Source organism: Macrosteles quadrilineatus, unplaced genomic scaffold, assembly GCF_028750875.1.
Source record: "Macrosteles quadrilineatus isolate MER2022 unplaced genomic scaffold, UCM_ALF_1.0 Scaffold_2__2_contigs__length_208266976, whole genome shotgun sequence".
Lineage (NCBI taxonomy): Eukaryota > Metazoa > Arthropoda > Insecta > Hemiptera > Cicadellidae > Macrosteles > Macrosteles quadrilineatus.
In genome coordinates, this window is record NW_026542595.1 from 111,641,632 (window position 1) to 111,667,334 (window position 25,703).

Genomic DNA, 25,703 nt, shown 5'->3' on the forward strand with positions numbered 1-25,703 from the left:
GAATTGTTTAGTTACATTCAACACAGCTGTCGCGCGACGTGACGTCACGTAACCCAGCCATGTGATTAACTCATCTGTGGTTGATATTCTACACAATACGCGCGTCACATGAGCACCATTGTGTGTCTGATAGACTGGGATTACTTGTCAAACCTACGGAATCTTCCCCGACAACCTGAGATTGAATCGAACAAAAGTTGTGACGAAACGTATTGGATGAGTTTTCGTGTACAATATTTGGAGGGTAATATTTTGATTTGGAGACGAATCGTACGTCAGTGGAAAACATGGGGCCCGTCCTTTAATACTATTAATAATATAAGTTAAAATAGTAAATTAGAGTTTCATAATAATTTATAATTGCTGTCACTAATATGTTAGTAGCATTTTACAAAGCAAAGTAGGAATTTACAAGTCAGCTGAGAAAAGTTACAAATCGAATCTACAACTTACAAATCACAAGTAAAAATACACAATTTTTAATATTTTAAGATTAAAAAATAATATTTTTAGCTATTATTATTAGCTGGATTTTACGAGTTTATTGTAACCAACTAATATTTTTTAATGTAAATATTGGTTCATCTGTGCTGTGGAAAACATCTAGGTTATAATTTGATTTGTAAGGTTATTTATGGTTACAAAATCAAATTGGGCAAGCGGGATGACCAGAGAACAAACTTTGTTTGTTACAACAAATTAAAGAAAATAAGTCCGTTGTTTGGCCAATTAAATAATAAACTGTCCAAAAAAGATAAAAGCTGTAAAAGTAGAAGGAAATTAACCAGTATGGTCAGTCAATTGGAGATGTAGGCATATCGAAAGAATGGAACTATGTTCGTGACATTTGGTGGCCTAAGGTTAGGAAGTCATCAATGGTAGGATAAATAATCTACTTACAAACTATTTAGCGTAATTAAGTAATATATATTTTCAAATAATATAAGTAATATAATAATATAATATAATTTCCAAATTCAGTTATGGTGATAAAGTTCATGTCCAATTACTAAACAAACATTTTCCACTTTCTCCACTGACATTCGGAACCTTTCTCTATACTTAATTTCACTTACAAAATCAAAGTTAATTCTAAAAATCTTCCTTCTTCTTTCTACACTCCTTTCTTGCTCATCCTCTTCCTCACTTGAATACAAAATAAATCGTTAACCATATCTGCCATTACAAATTCGACTAAGATTACGGACAACACATCACTAATTTACTAGGTCTACGGTCTGACCTAACTAATAATTAAAAAATTAGGTAAACTGGAAATGGTAAAATTTGCGCTATTATTATTAGTAACTAAATGACAAATACAAGTTATTAGTCAAGATCATGAAACAAGAAACTGAAAGTTATTCTAATATTTCTTATTTTACTGCATGTAATTTCCTTTTTATTTGCGTTTTATTTATGAAACCACATTTAAAATGTCTTATTATTTTTCAAATGATCCACCCAAGGCATATAAATAACCTTTGTATCTCTTACAATTTCGTGCATTTTGCATATTAAATTATACTTTTAAATATTATCAAATGTATTTTCAGGACCATCTTTGGACTCTCGTACGACTGTTTATGTCGATTTAGCAACTACAGTCACCTTTCCTAGTTACAACACAGTCCTCGACGAGTCATTAAACTCACGAGTGAAATTAAAGTGTTATGTACCAGGAAGTAAATCTATAAATCACGCTTCTATTCGAGTATAAGACACATACGAGGCGGCGTTCTGCATTGACTGAGCCACAAAGAAACTCATATATCACGAGATGGCTGTAGAAAGCTATGCAGTTTCCGTGACTACCTCCTGCAGAGTGGCAATTATCTGACGAGAACCAAGTAAGAACGCAGATATACACATTTTGTTGAAATCTTCAATTTTTTACAAATAACTGAGACAAACGAATGAAATAATAATTTAGAAGTGTTCATAAATTTTTACTTAGGCCTACCACTTCGCTGTAACAAATTCATCTAAGCTGACATTGAATTAATTTCTTAGCAAGAAGGGTGAAGAGATCGAAACGGCGAAAGTCCCCGTGGAGGCCAACTCTCCCGACGATCCAGGAGGAAGAGATTGAGTCGGAGGACGAAACCTGTGAAGCTCAGGGTATCTTAGAAATATACTGTGTACTCCCAATAAAAATTGCATTTGTCGAGATCTAAGCTGACATTGAATTAATTTCTTAGCAAGAAGGGTGTAGAGATCGAAACGGCGAAAGTCCCCGTGGAGGCCAACTCTCCCGACGATATAGGAGGAAGAGATTGAGTCGGAGGACGAAACCTGCGAAGCTCAAGGTATCTTAGAAATATACTGTGTACTCTCAATAAAAATTGCATTTGCCGAGGTCACAAAAGTGGACGAAAGTCATTTAAAGCTATGGGTAATGTTATTCATTCGTCAGTGTTGTTGTGGGGTGGAAATTGGTAATCAAACATTGTACAGGTGCAATGGTAACTGGTAAATATACGTCTGTGCATTTTATATCATTGTTAGTTGTATTACAAAATACCCATGTATCGTCAATATAAGTCTGTGCATTTTATAACATTGTTGTATTGCAAAATACCCATTCTCTTCCTCCTGGATCGTCGGGAGAGTTGGCCTCCACGGGGACTTTCGCCGTTTCGATCTCTTCACCCATCTTACTAAGAAATTAATTCAATGTCAGCTTAGATGAATAAGTTACAGCAAAGTGGTAGGCCTAAGTAAAAATTTATGAACGTTCTATTATATTATTAAAGTGATGCAATCAAATTTTATGTAAACGGTTAAGGTCATTTACCAAATAAAAATATAGGCTTATGGCACATCAAAATGAAGCTTAGAGTGTGTAGATTTGCCGAAAAGTATTGATATTGACGAATTTCCTAAGGGCTCTGGCCCACAGTCTTGATTTTATCAATAACATATCTTCCCGTACATTTTAATGCATTTTATAACCAATTTAAGGTAACAACGTGGGAGTTTTATATTTTATCTGCCTTTACAGATTTTTGCTTACTATACAGTACTATCTTAACTATTGTACAACTCTTGTACATAGGTGTTTTTAGTTTACTATTACTTGCACTCACTTTACATTATATTTATGTTGCCGGCAAATCATAATGCAGGTATTCTGTAAAATGACTAGGCCATAATAACGTTTCCATGCACTGTGTAAAGGATTGATAACAATAGGATATTATAAACTTTGACCAGGCATTGTGTATAAAATACCTTGGCTTTTTATAGAATGCTCATAGGGGTTGTCCGGCAAATTATAAAATAAAGACATTTGTTAAAAAAATACATTTTTACTTAATAGTATTGAAATCTGTGAGTATAGTTAGGTTAAACACTAAAAAATGTTCCTCTTTGTAAAAACCTTTCTGATAAATCATGACGAAAACAACAGCATTGAAAAGTTTGTAATTCTATAATTCAGTAGCGACAACATAATGCTACAATCATATAGAAATCGTCAAAGTCGTATTTTACACAAAATGTCGATCTTGAACTTTTTCCGTCACAAGATTCCCCATTTCTCACAAACATTACAAACACTGCCGTAATTCTTGGTGTCTTCTGCACAAGTTTGAACATTATTACGCCCGATAAATCACCCAAAGTGACACTAAAACCCGCTTTCTTCCTCCAAGGTCCAGAGTGGACTTTCGCTGCTTTGTCCGATGACAGGTGTGAGTCTATAGCAGGATCGTTTATATCCCTTCCTTCATCAAAAAACAAGCGAGAACCTCCAAGATATGTGACCACTCTTGGGCAATCCCTCTGAGAATCCGGTATCGTTAGTTTACTCGAATTTATTGCCTATTTTGTAATGCACTTTGGTGTTAAAATACCAAAAACGACATAAAACTAGAGAATGGATGTGGGAAGAGGTGGGAAGAAGACGTAGCTAGGGAGATGATTTGATAACGCCACAGGGAGCAGGGTGAGGAAACCTCATTTGATCTTCTAGGATGAATAATTAAGTTTATTGGAGTTAAATGTAAAACCTTCCAAGGTTTTATGGATTTGGACTGATTTAATGAATGTTGTATGTTTATCAATTGATTGCGTATTTAATGAGGTTGATTTGAAAATAATTACTCGGCATAATATTCAGGTTTCTGGGAAAGAAAGGTTTTCGGCCGTTAGTTAGATTTTATTTACAGTACCTCATACCTTTTTAGTCCACTTTTTCCATCTACGTATATAAAGTCTTTCTGTAATTACATTATACTTAGGAAAGACAGATTTTCGGCCTTTAGTTTTTTTCTATGTAAAGTACCACATACCTTTTTTGCCCATTATCATCTGCGTATTGCAAGTCTTTAGATGATTATATTAAACTTAGGAAGGCAAGCTTTGTTTGAGATTTAGTTATTAACCTTAAATGAAATACAAGAAAACTTCTCTATTAAGAATAAATAACTTCTTGATCAGCATTGTACGAGTTATTAAATTTACGCAAAGTAAATAAAAGAAACGTCCTATAACACTTAAAACATATATTTACGCTTATACAGTTACTCACAAGACGGAAATATATGTTTTAAGTGTTATAAGGCGTTTATTTTATTTACTTTCCGTATAAAGAATAGTAATTACCCTGCAACACCACTTTACAACTTCCTCGAATTTCATCTAACACCTAAAAATGTTAGGATTATCTAACTTTACATACTATTTGATCTAGGTTCATCTTAAGTTCTACGTAAAAGTTTAACTATGTTCATTCCCTATCCACGTTTAGGTTTACAAGTTCTTCCTACTTCAATGTACAGGTAGTTTAAGGTTCATCCTCTACGTCAATATCAAAGTTCTTCTAGGTTCTAGTAGATCGAGGTTCATAAGGTCAACAAGGTTCATAATCTATGTCTATATTAAGTTTGACGAGTTTCTAGTTGATCGAGGCCTATTCCATATCTAGGTAAAAGTTGATCGTAGTTCAACATCTACGACACGTACAAGTACCTCAAAATTTCACTTGATTGTTGTTCATCCTTTACGAGTATTCAGTTCCTTGAGCTTCCAGTTGATCGAGGTATATTCCATATCGTGGTTCACCATCTGCTTCAAGTACAACTGCATCAAAATTCCAGTTGATCGAGGTTCATCTCACATCAATGCACAACAAGTTACCCGAGGTTTATAGTGAAAGCCCTGTCTGCAGCTACTTTCTCGCATTTGCATATGTCCCGTCCGCACGGAAACATTTCAGGAAGTCCACAAAACCTATGTTTAACTTTTACTTTTATCTTGGGAAGTGCAATCGGGTGTAATGACATGCATCGATTGCCTGAAGACTGTCGTTGTCGTCAAGTAAATCATAGTCTTGTCTATTTCTGGACTTTCTAACACCTCTGAATGACGGGAGAGAAGACATACTGTACAACGATAAGTAGCAATATTATATATTATTTATCTATTTTCAATTCTTTGAGACAGTGGCGAAAACTTAGGTGTGTATTTTTCGCAGAATATGGATTTAAAGTGAATGATCTGTATAGCATTGTCACTGAGAAAGATCGGCTGTTCAACAATTAATGTTGTAAATAATTAATGCTGCCATCAGTCGACTCGTAGACAAAACATTATTATTTAGTTGTTATTGATTCTGAATGCCACCTCCACTGAGTTAATTACAGAACAATAAATGTTTCCACTTTTGGCTGAATGTGAATTCAACGTGATGAATGGAGTTAAGTGATATGTGTAGCTTTGTAACTAAGTAAGAATCAGCTGTTTAACAATTAATGTCGCTAATTTTAGTTAGCTTTAATTGTTACAGCTGATCTTACTCAGTACCAAAGCTACACATATCATCTCACTCCGTTCATTAAATTCACATTCAGCCAAAATTGGAAACAGTTACTGTTTTGTAATACATTTAAGAAACGAGCTAAATAGTACGGAAAATCTACGGTTACTCTCGAAGCAATGCTCACCCATTGAAGAGAATATTTCACAATCTTTGTCTCGTAAATTGGTCCGAGCGAGGTGGAGGTGGAATTCAGAGTCAATAAAAACAAAATTAAAATGTTTTGTCTGCGAGTCGACTGACGGCAACAGCTTCCAAATCCAATCCTGTCCATGAAGTCAATCCAATCTCTTGCTCTTTCAGTCTCCCGCCGCTCTGACTTTAATTACTATGTTACATTTCCTAAAAGATTATTTTAAATTATTTAACTAGATAAAGGTCATTTACTCCCGGTATTTACAGTTCTCAATTAATCGAACTGTAATAAATACTTATTAAGCAGATGTTATTGATGTTGTACGGAATGTCATGAAATTTTGATAATTGATTGAAACATGAATTAATTTAGTGACTAAAATAGATTTAAGAAACATAGTTATAGAATTGGAACAAGTGGACTGTATTTTGTTATATTTACATGAAATGATTCACTTACTGTTTTTTTTTTTTTTTATTATTCTTGAAATGGAATACAATAATGTTATAATGATTTTCTTGAATTTAGTTTGACACTTTCTTCAAACATCTTCTCTCAGTTCATTCTGTCTTCATTTATTTACCTTCATCACAGTCGCATGTTTTTTTTTTTTTTTTTGTTTTTTTTTTAGATTTAATTGTTGCACATTCATAGAGTAGTTAAACTGCTTGCATTTACAGTGTTGCCAATTTTAATAATGAAATATTCTTTTTAGATACAATGTGATATAATATAATTTGATGTAATAACATGTGATAATTTTAATATTGAAATGAATTGTAATTTAAACTTTAATAATAATAAATTGTAAACATAAACATTGGTTAATGAATTTTGATTAAGTTATTTGGAATAATGTAAATATGAATGAAATAAAGAAAACTAATAAATACTTAACACGGAATATTACTTTGTAATGTAGGTGAGGTATATAATTATCCATTGACATGGGGACGCCCCCTAGGTGTGTATTTAAACACACATATAATAGAAGGATGACTAAAGGTTTGAGTTAGAAGATGTTTGTTGATTTGTTATTGACTAAGATCAGCTGTTTCATGCTGGATCATTTATTAACAGCCCAATGATCAAGGACAGCTGGTCATCCCAGTTAAGTACCATCAAAAAGCTACTGACTTTTCTTGGAATCGTACAGATCACATTTCGATTATTCTGATACTTTGCTGTAGTAAAACAATTATTATGTTATTTCATGCAACTGTCTAGATTTTGAAATGCTTAATATCAAAGATACAACTGGAAACGAATATTTACCACACCATAAATTTACAAAACCAAATAGCGTAATTTTGATTAATATCTCAAAATTGATGTCAAAACTTTAGTTATAATCCCTATTACCTAATAGTTAAACGTAGTACAGGTTATATAGCCACTAGGTGATTAACATAAGTGTGAATCCAAGTCGTTATTCACCTCGGAGGGTTCGCAGATAAAGTCTATAGGTGATTGTAGACAGGAAGCTGGCGGACCTATGAACCTGTGACCCGGAGGTCAGAGAGAGGAGAATGATAGGGGGAGATGCATAAAGATGTGCGAGACACAAGTACAGTAGCGCTACCCTCTTGAAAAGTGAGCTTATTGTGGTAAGCTTTTTGAAAAAAAGTAATTGCCGAAATTTAATGTGATGAATATGTTTCTGAAAAAAAAAAGAATAGCGTATGTAGATTCATTGAGCTCTTCTCTATGGCCATTCACTTCCAGCTACTTGTGATTGCAATGGTAGAATGCTCTTGGAGTGCACAATGAAGCAATATTTACCTAGGAAAATCTAGTATGGATGGGCAATGGATGGGCAGTATTAACCTGTATGGATGGGCAATGTCACAGTACTGGTAAATATTGCTAGGTACTTTCAATATTTACCTAGGGGTCCCCAAAAACTTAAGGTTAGGTTTTTAAAAGGAAAAATTGATGTTTCCGTAACCATTAGGAAATTCATAATGTGTACATTTGCATTAACAAACTGTCAAATGTATTTCACTTCCAATGATTTGAAAATTTAAATATAACGACTGATTAAAATTCTGAATAGCATTACTTACCCATATTTCTTATACGTTACCACAAAGAGGTGCAAATTGAATAATTACAACTACAAATTATTTTCCTTCTTCGATTTGGGGAGAGAGCTAGTCTTGTGGTAGAGTTCGAGATTCCGGGTTCAAGGTCCCTGGTTCAAATCCCACCAATGAATAATGGAATTTATCTAAGCGACCCGCGGCCCTCTGTATGCCTAACCTCAAACAATAGGAAAACAATTCAAGGCTGGAACCTAAAAAATTTAAAAATCTAAAATGTTATTCCCTTAATTATGACATTATACGGTAGTCCAAGTGGGATATTATAAAATAATGTCACTACATAGGATGGCTGGAGCCTCTAAACCCCATTTTCGTACTCAATATCTCTACTTCTGTATCTGAAGACAATTCGTTACATACAAACCATGGGTACTTGCAACAGAAGCTCTCTATACTTGCGTATCGAGTTTCTTCCCGTGTAATAAACATTGTAATCGTGTAATAACTGTCGACACTTTACAATGTGACGGAGCTCGTATTACAATGCGAGAACCGGTCTAACACGAACCCAACGTGTTAAAAAGCTGCCGCAGAGAAACTAACTCATCTCTGGAAAGTTTCTCATTATTTCTACGATTCGGTTTCTATTGGAACGAGTAAATTATTGCTTTGATTTTAACTATTGGTTACGTAAAGCGCCAGTGACAAGTAAAGCGCTAATTTTTAACAAGTTATGGTTTTAAACTTGCTTAGTGTAACCCTTACCTAAAATTGGAAGTGTCTCTTTAATTTATGAGTTCACTCTTAAGTAATAAATGTAATTATAGCTTCAGCCCAAGAAATTCCCCAGTTTTAGTTCGATGACTTTGTATGTATACATTTTGGGATAAAATACCGTCATCAAGTGTTCAAAAACTCGTACATCATCTTCGCAGACTAGTCCTTTACACATACATACACAAATTATATACTATTTTGGTTCGGACTACATAACAAAATTTATTTAATTATATTGTGTATGTCCAAGTGAGGAGCCTGCGAATATGGTATTTAATTTATCTGTGCAATTAGTAAACAGCAATAAAAGCAATAATAAACTGCACATTTTATTTTTCCAGTGTGTTGTTGGTCATTGTTATAATATTACATTGCATGAAACGTTTTTGGCACTCATTAAACTTCTTAATAAACTGCCAAAATATATTGAGTTATTATTTGCATACCGAAATGGAATTATTTCCTTGTTTATAATGGATATTCAGATAAATATATTTCTCTTCAAAATTATACTCACATAAAACCCCTCTTTACAATACAGAACTTTTATTTTCTCCCATAACTGAACAAGACATTTCCGAGAAGACTTGTGCAGTTGTATATCTTGTATCTCTAGGGTGGTAAGCCTTTAGGGAGAATCTAAAACTCGAGACGTTATGATTCTTCAACAATAAATGTCAAAACTATCTCAAATCTGGATACACAACAAAAACTAAAATAAATTAACAATTTGTAATTCTAATTAATAATAAAGTGAGGTATTTATTTCCATTCAAATACAACGAACGGCAAGGTTTTTATTAGTTATTTAAATTTAATTCTTTCCTGTACTCTTTTTCTTTTTCCGTTCATACGATATTTTATTTAAAATTTAGTATTGCTTTTGGAATAACGTTATAATTATACGATTATGATTAAGCTTTTTGACTAACAGGGTATGACATTAATTTTTAACGTGCAGTTAACAAAACTTTTCATACGAAAAATTACTTTAGAATTTCAGGATTATATTTTTACAATTAGAATTGTTGAGTTACAGGGTGTAGGTACCCGCCGCCGTGTTGTAAATTAGTTGTGTGGCCATGCATTTTATCGTTTTTGTTTGTGTACGTGTTATGTGTTACGTGTTTTTCAAGACTCATGACGACCTCCTAGGAGCGATTTTTACGTTCAGTTTGACAATGATGCCATAGACATCGAAACCGGTCGCACTAATGACGACTTAGGATTACTTGGACAGAAAAAAGGTAACTAAACCTCTTGTAAAAGTTAATAAGTACAGTTTACAGCTGATTCCGCCCTCACACTGTTCGAGTTTCAACCTAATGTATCACAGCTGTGATCTCCCACAATTATTGTTGCTAACCAGAACAGCTGTTGGACGAGACCAGGAAACATCCAAGTTCTCTTGGTGTTTCGGGAGTGAAGGTAAAATTGTAGTGATCAGCTGTAGGACCCTCTTTGGTCTGCAGTGACGAAACTGGCTAGTGAAACAAACGAGAGTCAAGAACATTTATTTTGTTGGTACTCGCAATTAAAATGTGTTTTTGTTCACGTGAAATATGTATTAGCTTTTTTTTATTTTCGCTTTATTATTTGTACCTTATCATTACATTTGCTAATTTGTTTTAAAATACTGTAATGTTTTCTTGTGTTAAAAGTCAAATAAACACCTATAGTACGTTATCTTGTGTAATATTTTAATGATTTTATTAAATGGTTTATTCATAATAAACTAGACTGTATGATTTCTTCACTAGATTTAATGTATTGAAAACATTTAATATTGATATTCTAACCAAAGATAGGTCTCACTGTCAGAAATAAGGTCCTCTCTAGTGGTTTTCAAAGCCGGCTCCTGATTTGCCAGTTGATGGTGTATTCTTCTTCCCTGAGCTTCCCAGGGCCAATCACAGGTTTGGAGTGGAATCCTTTATTTATGCCAAATTTGGCAATTGCTATTTGGTGTTAAAAATTGCTTCAAAGTATTAAAAAGAAAGATTGAAGTTGTCAAAACGATAAAAATAATTCAGCTCACTTAATTAAAACATATAAAAGACAAGAAAAGGATGTCACTACTAAAATTTTGTGTGAAAACTGGTTTTTAAAATTTGCAGACTGTGTGAACGGTGTATAACGGTGGAGCCAGAAAACAAAATTACACTTTTGAAAAGAAATAAAAGACTTCCGCACTGAAAATTATCTTCAGATCCTTTAAAATACTTAATAAAACTGTTTGAACTAAAAAAATAGGTTTAAAAAACCGTTAAAACTTTATAAAAGTGATTATTTCAAAGCAGGTATCACAGAAGAGAAATTCACTTCGGCAAGCAGTCCTGCCAACCACATTAGAACATTATGGTAGAACATTATGGCTATGGTAGATGTGTAATACTATAGAATACTGTAAATTTAAAAAAGCTAATTTTATCCTCGCTTATGGCAAACGCAAAGCTTGAGTATAACTGCAATAAGCATTTTATACTTATATTTCAACCCCGTACAAAGGACGGGTACTCCGCTAGTAAATAAATAAGTAAAATCTCGTACGATTACTGAAAACGTTGTATTAAAACTTTGTAGTAATCCTTTCCAACTTCCTCAGGGAAATGAAGATATAAATGATGAAGTGACCTAGACTTCTAATCGCCGCTAGTAATTATGACAAAAGAGTTTGGAAACCTTGTATAAATATTTATAAATCTTCCCCTATAAAATTTAGTAGATGTTAGACTTGACAGATTCTGGAGGAAATGAGAAGTCCTGACTAAATAAATGGTGACTATCTTACGTCTGGAATTGTGAAATCTTTGATACTCAGTAGTGGAGTAAACAGGACATTGTTATAATCGTTGTTTTATAAAGGTTCTACGTGTTTGTGCATCATTTTAAGTTTCTTATGTAAAATTCCAAAGTGCATAGTCTGTTTTATAGTAAATTTGATTGGAACTACCTTTTTATAGCCATTGAAATAGCCATCTGTGAATGCGTGAAGTTATTTCACTTTGATCATTCCATAGTTTATGAGCCGTTGTCGATGCTATGTTTACAGTCTAGTGGCGCTAAAATATCTTTACTTTATCGCACATTCAATTGTTGTTCGCTGATTTACCTGTGGTTTTGGTAGGATAATTAACAGAGGTGGATTAAGTTAATTTAACTAATATAAACCAATGTTAATTGTGTAATATAAGATCAATTATCAACGATAAATTATTTAAGATGCGGATGCTTTATGTGCGTATTTTAACCCAAATATGAGTGAAGGAGTGGTGCGATGTTGTAGTCTTGTCAGTGACTAAGGCCGACATATTCTTTAGACACAGCTGTCAATTAATAGCCCAAACAGCTAATGGCAACCAAGGGACCTACAGATAGTGGAATCCGAACCACATTTTTGCCTTGGTATTAACGAATTGGTCCAACTATCAGGATAGTACTGCGGTTAGTAGTACTCACTCGTGCGGACGTTAATCGACACCAGGGAGTACCGCATCCACAGTGCATGCCTATAAATATCCACAATTCGTGAACTCCTAGTGGCTGGATTACAGGACGACGCCACTGTCAATAGAATATAAAAACACCATTCATTTGTGCTCAAAACTCCTTAATTGATTACTTTTAAGCTTGGACAGATTGTAATCATGATCGATAAGAAAATGTTGTTTTATGTCGTATTTATGAATTAATCGAACTAAACATAATGTTCATTGTTATAAAATATTACAGCAGATTATGGCGAACTAAATTCGTACACGTAGAATATTTGTGTCATAAAATACAGCAACGCTTCCAATTCATGTACATTGTAAAATTTGCAATTTGAAGTGTTTTATTTTTTGAGAATTCCGGTCAAATTTGGGTATTTTTTTCGTGAATAAAAAAACTTGTTTTTGATAATAGTTATTGAGTGATAATCTCCCTACACTTTAAATTAAGTTTATCTAACCAAACAATGAATTAACAGTTTTTTGTTTCAAATACAGTAATGTACTTCATACTTTGCCAGTTGTAATTTTTGGAACTGAAATTACCTCAAAGCCTTTTTTCGTATCTAACAATTTGTTTTTGTAAAAGAATGTTTGTAATACAAGAAATTTACATAAAAACGAGATTATATGGGTTCAAAGACGTAAATTTAAATTATTATAAAAAAATGAATGCTGTATTAAACAAATCCTGTCTTATAAACACTCTTTAGTAATACAATCCAGTTTCATTACATAAATCATAATACAAAGTAGTAGAGTCTTTGAAATCCTGTTTACAACGAGTTGACAAAAGGATGTAAAGCTAGTGTAAACAGTGTCACATCTTTTAATCTCATCCGAGCTATCCAGGTCACTTTAATCTTTGCTAAAGCTGAGTTGTTTAACATTTCGTTACTCTAGTTGTAATCTTCATTACTGGAGAAGGCTACGCTACTGACTTTTCCACGGTCGCTAAACCTAGTCGCTTCCTCATCTCGAGGTTTCACGGAGATCTAAACTTCCGTCTGACCCCGATGAAGCTGTTAGGTAACCTTAATTTGCCGCTGAGGATTTGGTTCTCGTTGGTAATAATGAGCGTCTCTTTGAATATAGTGTAAGAATTGTAGTAAACGTAAGCAGCCATAATGCACGCTTTTTCCTGCGCTAGACAGTCTGACTTAGATATTGGATTGAATTTAAACCTTGCATCACCTTCCTCGACTTTTCCAACACAAAATCAGGAACACTTCTTCCATGTTGTTTTATCTTTGTAATGTGTTTCAAATAGTAAACAACATATGCCATTAACAATGTTTGAGGTTAGCGAACCGGAAAATTACCATGTGCTCTCTATTTGATGGTACCCGAAAACGAGGATTTTGCGGACGATTTACAGATCTAAAACTTTTTGTTTTAGAACAATTATTTTACAATCGCTCTCTTGAAATATGTCTCTTCTGTTCCATGTATAACGGTGTTTGCCTGGACCTCTACGTTTGTTATAATGATATTCAAGAATCCATTCTTCACCTATACGAATTTGCTTATTAACTCATGATATTTACTTTTATGTTACACTTTTTTTATTAGCATATATACAAAATTCTAGGGAACATTTTTATAACAGTACATTAATTGACATTTTTAAAATGGTAAAACTCTATTTTCAATATTCTCCTGGGTCTAAATGGACCTGAGTTTAAAGGGTTGGTAGGGGTCGACTTACCGCTAGAGATTGTTGTATGCACTGGGGCTAAAAACTCACCCGTAATACCTCCACGGATAGTGGATAGTGTATTTTATTTAAAATTTTATAATCATTAGTCATTCTATTAAAATACTCCTACGCTTGCTGGTAATATTATTGATTATCATTATATTATATTTAAACAAAATTGATGGGAATGATGCAACCTTGGCCGTATTTAACCTGAACATAAGTGAGCTAAATTGAATGAATATAAGTGAACATTAGTTGATATTGATGAAAGTGATATGCCTCTGTTGTCTTTGTTACTGAATGAGATCAGCTGCTTTTTTTAGGCAGGACCATTTACTGGAAGTGTAATTAATAATACTGGGTCCAATTTCGAACCATCAAAAGTTTCTGAATTCTGTTTCGAATCGAACCTTGTCTTCTTAGTTTCTGACCGTTGTGTAAAGTTCCAGGTCAATCCGTCCAATTTTAATTGGGTATTGATAAAAATTTTAAACGCAGACAAGACTTTTTAAAAGACAAAAATTAATAGACTTGACTAAAAAGATGTGTATTTAAATTGGACATTATTTACAAAATCATAATAATTAATAAAACATATGTTAGTTCAATTAAATAAGAAAGAAGGCAGGCATAGATTATTACAGGTATATTGGGTACTTTCGCTCGATACCAGGAGGAACCACACTTAGCTGCGCAGTGCATATCTTTCCTTATACATTTTTTGGGGATTTTGTAGTTTTCACTTAGATACACTAAACTGTATCAATAAAACGATCAAAGAGATTAATCATTGGTTAGAGACTTGTTGTACAAAATAGAGGTAGTGTTTGGTACCTATGATATTTAACAATCACGGTAAATGAAATCTTTTGTGTATTAATTTTTTTAAAGTCAGCAAAAAATCAAAAATATATTCATCAACAGTTTAGAACCAATTTTAGAAAAAACAAATTACTTAGTAAAATTGTCTGTCTTTTTACATAGAACTGTTAAAAGTCGTCATAACCAGATGTTTAGGTTATCAATAAGTGAATCGGGTCTGTAACGTCATGTTTATGTTCTTGATCCATAGCTTTTCTGTTGTTACACTCGAAGCTAAGTCCTCAAATCGTCATTTGTTTATGTTCATGATCCATAAGGTTTCTGTTGTTACACTCGAAGCTAAGTCCTCAAATCGTCATTTGTTTATGTTCATGATCCATAAGGTTTCTGTCGTTACACTCGAAGCTAAGTCCTCAAATCGTAATTTGTTTATGTTCATGATCCATAAGGTTTCTGTTGTTACACTCGAAGCTAAGTCCTCAAATCGTCATTTGTTTATGTTCATGATCCGTAAGGTTTCTGTTGTTACACTCGAAGCTAAGTCCTCAAATCGTCATTTGTTTATGTTCATGATCCATAAGGTTTCTGTCGTTACACTCGAAGCTAAGTCCTCAAATCGTCATTTGTTTATGTTCATGATCCATAAGGTTTCTGTTGTTACACTCGAAGCTAAGTCCTCAAATCGTCATTTGTTTATGTTCATGATCCATAAGGTTTCTGTTGTTACACTCGAAGCTAAGTCCTCAAATCGTCATTTGTTTATGTTCATGATCCATAAGGTTTCTGTTGTTACACTCGAAGCTAAGTCCTCAAATCGTCGTATTTAACCTTCAAAATAATCGTTATAAGTCTCCATCACTCCAGCACTCTAAGCCTGCGTTTCACATGAAGATTAGCGGCTGTGACGGTGTGAAGTGAGTGGGAAGACAAGGACAGGATGGGCGGTCTTCGCTACGACCCTGGCCAGTCGTGAACAATACTTGATGACGTCACTAAACCTACATACTCGCACTCAAAATGACTCACCGTGTCCTTCAGAGACCATTACAGCGACAGCGACAGTGAACGAAGTGGTGATTGTTGTTGGTGAAAGATATAAGACTTGAGGTTTATAAGACGTTGATTTCCAGACATCAAATTTTGAACATCGCTAGTTTACATACAACAACAATGCAAAAACTCCATAACCATTCAAGTAGTGAGTTTCCAACATTGATTGTTTATTCAGATGTTTCATGAAGTTCTGGGGTTTTAAATCTGACAGCCTGCAGGTGGAAAGAAACCTAGATCAAAACAAAATAATATTAGGGAACTTTCAGGAAAAAACTGTAAGCCAAGCAAACAAAAGCTTATTTTATGTTATATGAAAATGTTATTTTATACTTTTACTATACGATCACATACATTCAGTTCAAAGATTTGTGCAATAATAAAAAGTGTGAATTCCAAGTAATATATAATTAAAGGTATCCATGACCAAGACTAAATAGGCATCAAAGGGCAATTTACAACAAAGATATAAATTATACATTTTATGAGAAAAAATATTCTATGAATAATCTTGTGAGCACTTACGATACACGTTTACTGTATCTATTTATCCCGTAGGTCCTTTATTTATTTACTTGCAGATACACAATGTTTAAAAGAAAATACAGAATTTCTTCGTAACAAATAACTAATACAGTACATAATTGTAAAACATTCACAATTAACACACTTTATTACAAAAAAAGTTCAATAAATTCTGGCATAAACCTTCTTCGGGGAAACAAAACAAAAAAATAATGTGTTCAACACTCAGTATCAGATGGTTTAGCAAAATCCAAAAACACATATAGTTTATAAAGAAGTAAAAAATGAAAATGTTGTTCAAAAGAAGAAAAAAATAGATGAACAGGAATGAGCTTAGAGGAAGACAAAACATGTATTTACATGAATCTCAATTAATTATTTATTGCATTTAATAGATTAACCTATAAATAACCACAAGTATAGTTGATAAACAATTTTACTTTATATATTAAACTAAAACTTCTACTGTAATTTTATTCAATTTCAGGAAGGAATTAAGTTCCAATTAGAGAAGCTACAAATTAACAGCAGCGCTGTGCGACAATTGTCCTGACAGCGGAGCCGAGTAAGATACATGCATTCTAATTTAAATTGGTAACACGAACATCTTAGAACATAAATCTTGTTTTGTTGCAGAAGTGGCAAGAAACTCCCGCCAAAACACGTGGCGCGGGAATGAGCAGACGTCCCTGGTCGAAACAGCTGTAAACAATGGTCCGCCATCTTGTATTTGTCGTCTGCATCTTGGTGCAATGTGAGTCCCTTTGTTTTAACTAGAAAACACAATTCCAACAGAGCACTTGAGATAATATAGTTGTTTTGCTACCGAAATATGTAAAAATAGGATACTAAGAAATATATTGTTTTTATTTTGGTGAAAATACTATGCAAATTAAATATGTTTATGTAACTATTATAATTATATCATTGATATTGTTTGCCTTGTATGCTTTTAAGCTAGAAATACCATTGTGTTTGTACAGACAAATCGTTAATTTCTTTTGAAGTGTAACTACGAATTTAGATGTGCAGTTTTTTTTTTCGAGAAATTAAATTTGAAAGTATAAAAAAGGTTACAGGATAACAAAACTTGGTGAATTACATGCCTAGAACATAATGAGTGCTACAATTTTACGTTAGGTTAACAGAAATGTAATAATTATACTTAGGGGTAATATAAATACATCTTGACTTCGTCTAGAACTTAAAAACGATCTCGAGCTGGCAAAACCTCATTTTCGGCCCTAGGTACGAAATATACTATTTCAGACAAACTATATGTACTTTAAATGGTATGTACTATTATATTACCTTGCAATTACATTTAAAAAAAAATATTTAAACAAATACCTAACTGCTTCACAATGTTACTTTAAGTATGAATGAGTGACTAAATTCTGCAATAGCTACAATATCTTTGCCAAGGTTATCTTGACATTTCAATTATAAATGACAATGCATTATCATTAACCCCATTATTAATTGAGTAGTAAATTTGTAAACGCAGTTTTCTCGCCAAGTGTAAAGTGCTGCATTGCAAATTTAATAACCGCAAGACACCTGCTAGGAGCCCCGCCTAACTTTATTCTACTGACCCATATTTAATAGTTGCAAACACCTAACTGTTACCTGATGAAATGTCACAGGTTTGTTAACTGGTTGTAAGGAACCGTTATTAAGTATTAATAAAATAAAAGATAATAATTTTATTTATATGTAGTTTTCTATCTTGATCTATATTTATATCGAAAATTTCTTGTTTAAGATTACGTAATAACTAATTGCTCTAAAATTCAAATCCCCCTTTCGTTGTTTACAGTTTATCGTGATACTTTGCCATTATAAAAATATATTAATACAATGATTTTTTTTGTATTTGTTGTATTAACTTTTTTGTGTTAGAGAGAAGCACACTTTAGTATTATTTTGCAAAGAAAATTGATTAATTCCTTTAATGCAGTTTCTTTGGGCTTTTTACCACGGCAATATGCTTATACGGTACTCTTAACTACATACCGTACTAAATTTGTATTAATAATGTCAATAATTTCTTTTTTATGGAATTTAAGAAATATCGCTATATTTATTTTATTCTATAGACTTTAAACAACTTATAACACTATTAAGTAAAAATTTTAAAACAAAGATCGTTCATAACTTAAATGAATGGAGTAATTGAATCTTTATTCAGAATGAAATGTCAACATGTTTTTCACTTGTAATAAGATAATATGTCAACTATTTATCTTTGTTATTATAAACAATTAGTAATAGCAGCACTTTCCCCTAAAGTATATAATTGTGTGACAGAACAGTTCACGATATATTTATAACAGTTAATCAGAGAAAATTTAAAATTGTGTACTTTATCAAGTTAAGAAATGTATTAATCTGCTCTGCTTGCTTAGATAGTGTACACTTTCGAAGCGAGCAAACGCATCTTGAATTATGAATGGAAAACCCTGCTTCTTCTTCTGGTACTTCATTATTACGGACTTGCTTTCTTGAATCGGAGCCCTCATAACTGTTTCTTGTAGCTTGTGCAAACGAAATAACTTTAGTTAACAAACTGCTTACCGGGGTCACTAGAGTTTCACCTGTGTGTTCTTGAGTTTTTTATAAGAAAGATGCCTAGATCAAATAAAATATTATTAGCAAACAAATAGGGAACTTTCGGGGAAAAAAACTTAAAGCCAAGCGAAACGAAAGAGAGAATTTTATTTGACACCTTTATTAAACATACGATAAAAAACACTCAGTTCGAGGATAAGACAAAAAATAAAAATATACGTGCACTTTCCTTTGGGCATATAATTGTGTAATAGAGGACTGTTCACGATATATTTATAACAGTAAATAAAAGGAAATTTAAAATTGTTTACTTGATCGGGTTTCGAAGTTGTCCAAACAATTCATATTTCAGATAGTTTGAAAATAAGAATATTGAAATAGTTTTACTTGCTGTAATTATTATTTGTGTTTTGTTAGGATTTTGCGGCAAAATAGAAAAAAACCGTGTCTATTAATAATTTACAATATTAAGTCAATCAAAAAACTATGTGAAATATGAACACCTGACTGACAACAATAACTTAACGCAACACTTACCCAACGAGTTGCACAACTTTGAAAATTATTTACAGGTTTAGGAAGGAAGCTAAACTCATAAACACGATGTGTTATTAGACGGTAACTGTTTATAATTACAGGGAAAGTGAAATGCCAGTGTCAATGCTAACGCGAAAGTAAGAGTGGATCTGGATCGGGTGACCTTAAACCAGAAAACTGGTTAGGGCGTTCACCCTGGACTAGCGGTCTGCTGGAACTGGTTACTGCGCGGTCCATTCATGTCATGTGCATTCCCGCCAAAACAACACAAACGCGGGAAAACTTTCACTAGATCAGCTGATAAGACGACAATGAAGTGCAATCAACAGTGTTAAAACAGTTCAAGACAATGGAGTGATGTAGTGAGAAAGTGAAGACTTTCACAGTAGAAATTTTGAATGGGGATTTGAATTTTGGAGCGGTTACATTTAGTTAAGTTTAACCAAGGTTTTACTACATTTTAATTTAGATATTTGTAACCCGTATTAGTAGATTTTTTCATAAACTTTCAGTACCTTTTTAGTTATATACCAAATGAAGAGGTTCATTTTTACAAATACTATACAAATCCGATATTCCTTCATCTGAAATAACACTGAGTTAACATATTAAATGATGTAAGCAAACACAAAATGTTATTTAACTAAAGTAATGTAAGCTTGCCATAACAGAAATAATCATTCTTAAGACAAACAAAGTAACACGCAATGAATAACAGGCAACAGCAATTACCGAAGCTGTAATTAATTAAAACTATAATTCAGTGAAGAAAAATGCACCAATCATATGTATAATTGAATAGTGACAATTTACAGCAAAAAGTTCAGCTTCCTATTTAAAGAATTTCTAACATTTAGAAGTTTTAAATTTGATTACATACGGAATAGTCTATACTCCGTTCAAACAGCCGTGGCACCTGACGGATTAGGAGACTCCATGGAAACCCTTGGGGCCTCCTAATCCCTCAGGTGCCACGGCTGTTTGAACGGAGTAGTAAAATTATGATTTGACCTCGGCAAAATTGCTTCATAAGCGATTGAAGTGGTATTCGACTCAACAAATGTCGCTTTACAACATATCCAAAATCCGACAAAATCCATCAACGGGAAAGTGACTAAAATCAGAATTTAAAATGGCGGCTTTTCCCAACATTGGAAAAATTAAAAAAAACATATTTCACATGCATTTGTTATGCACATTTTTGAGATATTGACTTGGGACCACCGCCTGTATTTATTGGGTGGTTAGTACTTCATTTTGATAGGGAACATGTTTTTGGCCGCCATCTTGGATCTGCCATATTGGACATAGATAATTTTTCTTCAATGTAATGATAGTGTTGTGACACATCATTACCAACTACATTTTTACACTGATTTCAATGCCGAAATCCGTTTTTAAATATCTTTATTCATTTAGAAGATATATTCAAACGAAAACTCTCCACCATACATTTCTTATAGACGTTTCGTATTTTGATAATTTTTTTTAAAACTATTTTTCTTATATCTCCAGTTCTTATTGACGCTTGTAGTTCGTTCTAGGCTTAAAATATTTAGTAATAAAAGGGCTTTCATTTGAGCTCTTGATCATCAAAATCAGACGAGTTAAAGACCAGCTACGAACCTCAGAACAATATTAAATTTAACTTTTTAGAAATATATTTTTATTAAAAGATTTATAACTCGGGTTTTTAATACGTCACCAAGTTCTTTCTGGTCTCAAATTACTCAGTGAATGTTTAGCTTTGATTTTATTAATCACTAAACAAAATCTGAGAATTTTAAAATGAGTCATGATTCTTAATTTAACATTAAAATGTATTTATTTTGAAATTTGTCTTTAGATAAGGACATATATCCCAAACCCTAATAACTCCCGGAAAGTAATCCATAGCTAAAATAAAAGTCAATAATTTGGCGAATTATTTAAGACTGTAAAGAGTTTTGGGAGTTATTTAGAATTGGGGATATACGTCTTTAAATAAAGACAAATTTCAATATAAATACATTTTAATGTTAAATTATGGTCCATGACTCATTTTAAAATTGTCAGATTTTGTTTAATGATCAATAAAATTAAAGCCATACATTTACTGAGTAATTTGAGACCAGAAATAACTTTGTGACGTATTAACAACTCGAGTTATAAATCTTTTAATAACAATATATTTTTAAAAAGTTAAATTTAATATTGTTCTGAGGTTCGTCGCTGGTCTTCAACTCGTCTGATTTTAATGATCAAGAGCTCAAATGAAAGCCCTTACATTACTGAATATTTTAAGCCTACAACGAACTACAAGCGTCAATAAGAACTGGAGATATAAGAAAAATAGTTTTAAAAAAATTATCAAAATACGAAACGTCTATAAGAAATGTATGGTGGAGAGTTTTCGTTTGAATATATCTTCTAAATGAATAAAGATATCTAAAAACGGATTTCGGCATTGAAATCAGTGTAAAAATGTAGTTGGTAATAATGTGTCACAACACTATCATTACATTGAAAAAAATATCTATGTCCAATATGGCGGATCCAAGATGGCGGCCAAAAACATGTTCCCTATAAAAATGAAGTACTAACCACCCAATAAATACAGGCGGTGGTCCCAAGTCAATATCTCGAAAAATGTGCATAACAAATGCATGTGAAATATGTTTTTTTAGATTGTCCAATGTTGGAAAAAACCGCCATTTTAAATTCTGATTTTAGTCACTTTCCCGTTGATGGATTTTGTCGGATTTTGGATATGTTATAAAGCAACATTTTCTGAGTTGAATACCACTTAAATCGCTTGTGAAGCAATTTTGCCCAGGTTTAAGGGTAATTTGTCTTAGTTTGACTGGACTAGAAGAAATAGACACGATCACTGAAATAATCTTAACTAAACGATTTGGCAAATGTAAATACAAAGGTCAATAAACAAGTAAACACAATTTGACTCTAAATACAACGTAAAACGGTTGTAAAATGACTGAAGCTTTACTTTATTTGTCGTAAAATAAAGGAACTGAGATGATGAAATGTAGACGTAAACTCCGAAGCAAACGTCGACTGCCAAGTTTCTTATACAGATCTTGGAGATTTGAGAGTAAACATAAAATTTATTAAAACCGTATTTGACGGAGTGTTTACTAAAACAAAGACGAGTTTTGGTTTTATTTGTCCAAGTGATGTAGAAGACGTTTTTGAGTACGATTCAGAAAATGAGTTGAAAGTGTCTAGGGAGTTTTCACTTCAAATTCAGTGTACACGTTAGGCCATTATAGTCCGTGGTGATTTTTATTATGAGTTTTTGTACAAATACTTCAAGGTTTCACTCTATAAACCTATAAAATATTTTTAGAAAACCAAGAAACATTGATACATTTCCATTTTGTATTAACAAGGTCAGTATATACAAGCTGGTCTAGTGGTTAGACTTCGGTTACCAAAGGTCCCGGTTTTAAACCCCGCCAAATCACCAATGGATTACTAACATCTTAGGGGAAAAAATACTAATACCCCTGACAGAAAAACAAATTGCAGACTAAGTGAATTTCCATTTTGTCTGATTGGATTTTCATACGTTATACCATGAGGGTTACCTCCCGCTATCTCCGCGTCCCGCCATCTCCGTGTACCACTATCTCCGAATTTCAGAGTGACCCCTATAATCCTCGGTTACTTCCTGCGTTAAGACTTTCCGTTCAAACCTAACCTAACCTAACTTAACTTAACCTAACCTTACCTTACCTAACCTAACCTAACCTAACCTAACCTGACCTAACCTAACCTAATCCACGGGTTAAATTTTAATCAAATCTTCCATCCACGGGACTTCGCAGCCGTGGATGCAATGCCAGCTAACAACGCAGGCAGTGACGGGATTATAAGGGTCACTCAAGAATTCGGAGATGGCGGGACAGATTTGGGTTCGGAGATAGCGGAACGCGGAGATAGTGGGAGCACACGTACCATGAGACCTACGGTAACAATTATTTTCCTCAAATTTGCTAAAAGAAGATCTCGTAGTAATATGCTAAGTTTTAAGATGTACATACGTTTGAACCATTTATATGTCGTTATAAGAAAAACTTTGTACCAGAAAATTCATTTCATAATATTTTTAAGCACCAAAAGAATCAATATGATCAGACTAATTGAACAATTACTAGGAAAAAACGATACTAAAATTGTAAAATACTATAAAAATGTCACTGTTAAATTATTTACCAACCAAGTTACACATGGAATAATTACACTTGTTGATTAGTCGTGTGCAGCTGGTAAGTTTGCACGGAACGTTGCACACAATAACAGGTTTCGTCTGATAACGGCTTCACGCTTGTTATACTTAATGATGGTATTTATTTCACTGCCAATTGGTGTAAATATTGATATGCTATGTTTGAGTTATGATTTTTTGAAACTAATTTGATTTGAAACTCTGCGTTAGTCTTAGACGTATAACATGTGTATGAATTTTCAGTTCTAGTAAAATAAAATATATTAGTACCATTAATGTTTCTATATCCACAAATTTATAGCATTTTCATCCAGATAACATTGAAGACATTTCATCAATATGGACCAGATTTAGCATATTTCTTCTAAAAGTTGAATGATGATTTTAAAATTCCATCTATAAAATGCTGTGGTGTACAATGAGTTGAACATTTCAGTTTTGTCTGTTTAGTAGGAATACGTATTAACCAGAATTCAGTAATTCATACAAGGGAAATCTTTTGGTGCTGAATTCTATTTTTTTTTAACTGGTCACTAATTTGTGAGAATATTATGTGAGAATGGAATAAATAGTAGGATAGAAAAAGCTAGTACTATATTTTCAATTGCCACGAACTTCCAATTGAAAACTATATAACAACTGCTTAGTTATTAAGTAAGCAAATAGATTCTAAAGCCAACAGTAAGCCTATTCAAGTTTTAAATCACTTAGTGTATAATTTTTGTGTTTACTGTTGCATAATCAGGTTGCATCAAGAAATAATCTAGCATCAACTTAGGTAAGGTCAATGATTAGCCTAAATGCTACCGTACCGTTAACTATTGATGAGACTATACATTACATCCCCATTTTAAAATGTCGGTGTTTTAGTAAAAATTGTTGAAAATGCCTGCCTTTTCCATTTATTTGTAATAGTCATACAAATGATATGAATGTTGTTTTTACTATCAGCTGTCTGTTTTGTTGTCCAATTTTGTTCCTTGTCATGAAAACTTTAATGAGAAATACATTTGATTGTTTTATAGTTTAAATTCGTATTTCGTCGTAGTTTTACTTAGATTATACCTAAACACCTCCACTTGGGAGAATAATTCAAGAAAAATAATTGATGGGGTTGAATTGAGGTATTTTTAGAGTACATAGATTTTAATTTTTGAACTTAGAAAAAGAGCCTATCATTTAATCAATTTTAAATTGACAGAACGAATTATTGTAAGCTATAGCATGTGTTGATTTCTCTTAAAACTATCATAGTATAAACACAAGGGAAATATAATGTTGGACTGTACTACACTCTTTGAGAGGGTCCTTCCAACAATGATTTATTACAAAAGAAATTAGCCAATTGGTCCATGTAGATGTAAAAAGTAGACATACTAAAGTAGACACTAAAGTTTACAAAAGACAATGATCAAGAAGCTACCTTCATAAAAAAACCGCGTGATTCACTATCTCATAACCCTTGTAATTATCACATCCATTCACATTCACAATCTCATAACCATTGTCACAGTAAGTCTCTACCATACTATGTACTGACAAATGCACAATAATTTCACCAATTATGTAGGTTGAGGGTTTCTTTATCTAAAACCTTGTGATTCTCAAACTCAATACATCCTGTCTCCAGGCTGGTCACCGACCCTCTCCGCCGTCTACAACCCCAGCGGAGGTCCTGTGTACATCAGTCCCCAGCAGGACTCCGCCCCTGTGGCTCCCAGCGTCGCCCCTGAGGCTCTACTGACCCAGACTGTCTATGGATTCCTCGACTTCACCACCACTATTGGCAACACCGTCATGGTCTTCTCGCCGCAGAGCGCTCCTGCAGGTAGTATCTAAAATAATAAATACAAGGTTTAAAGAGGCCAACCTATTTTCTTACAAACAATGTACAAAAACAATAACCATTAACTATTGGCTAAATTTATCTTGTGTCAAATTAATCATGATGGTTTTAAGGATGACCGATTTTGACACTTGACAAATTTTAAAATAACC

The 25,703-nt window shown here is 33.1% G+C and overlaps 1 protein-coding gene across 3 annotated transcripts in view; it reads left to right on the top strand.

The window, feature by feature from the left end:
* The window catches only part of LOC128985805 (probable serine/threonine-protein kinase kinX), a 173,720-nt gene that overhangs the window by 136,153 nt on the left and 11,864 nt on the right, over positions 1 to 25,703 (top strand). For all 3 annotated transcript variants that reach the window (XM_054405688.1, XM_054405690.1, XM_054405689.1), the window contains 2 exons: positions 17,006 to 17,123; positions 25,336 to 25,533. In XM_054405688.1, the coding sequence (XP_054261663.1) occupies positions 17,081 to 17,123; positions 25,336 to 25,533 (241 nt within the window). In that variant the 5' untranslated portion in view covers positions 17,006 to 17,080. The remainder of the gene's footprint in view (positions 1 to 17,005; positions 17,124 to 25,335; positions 25,534 to 25,703) is intronic.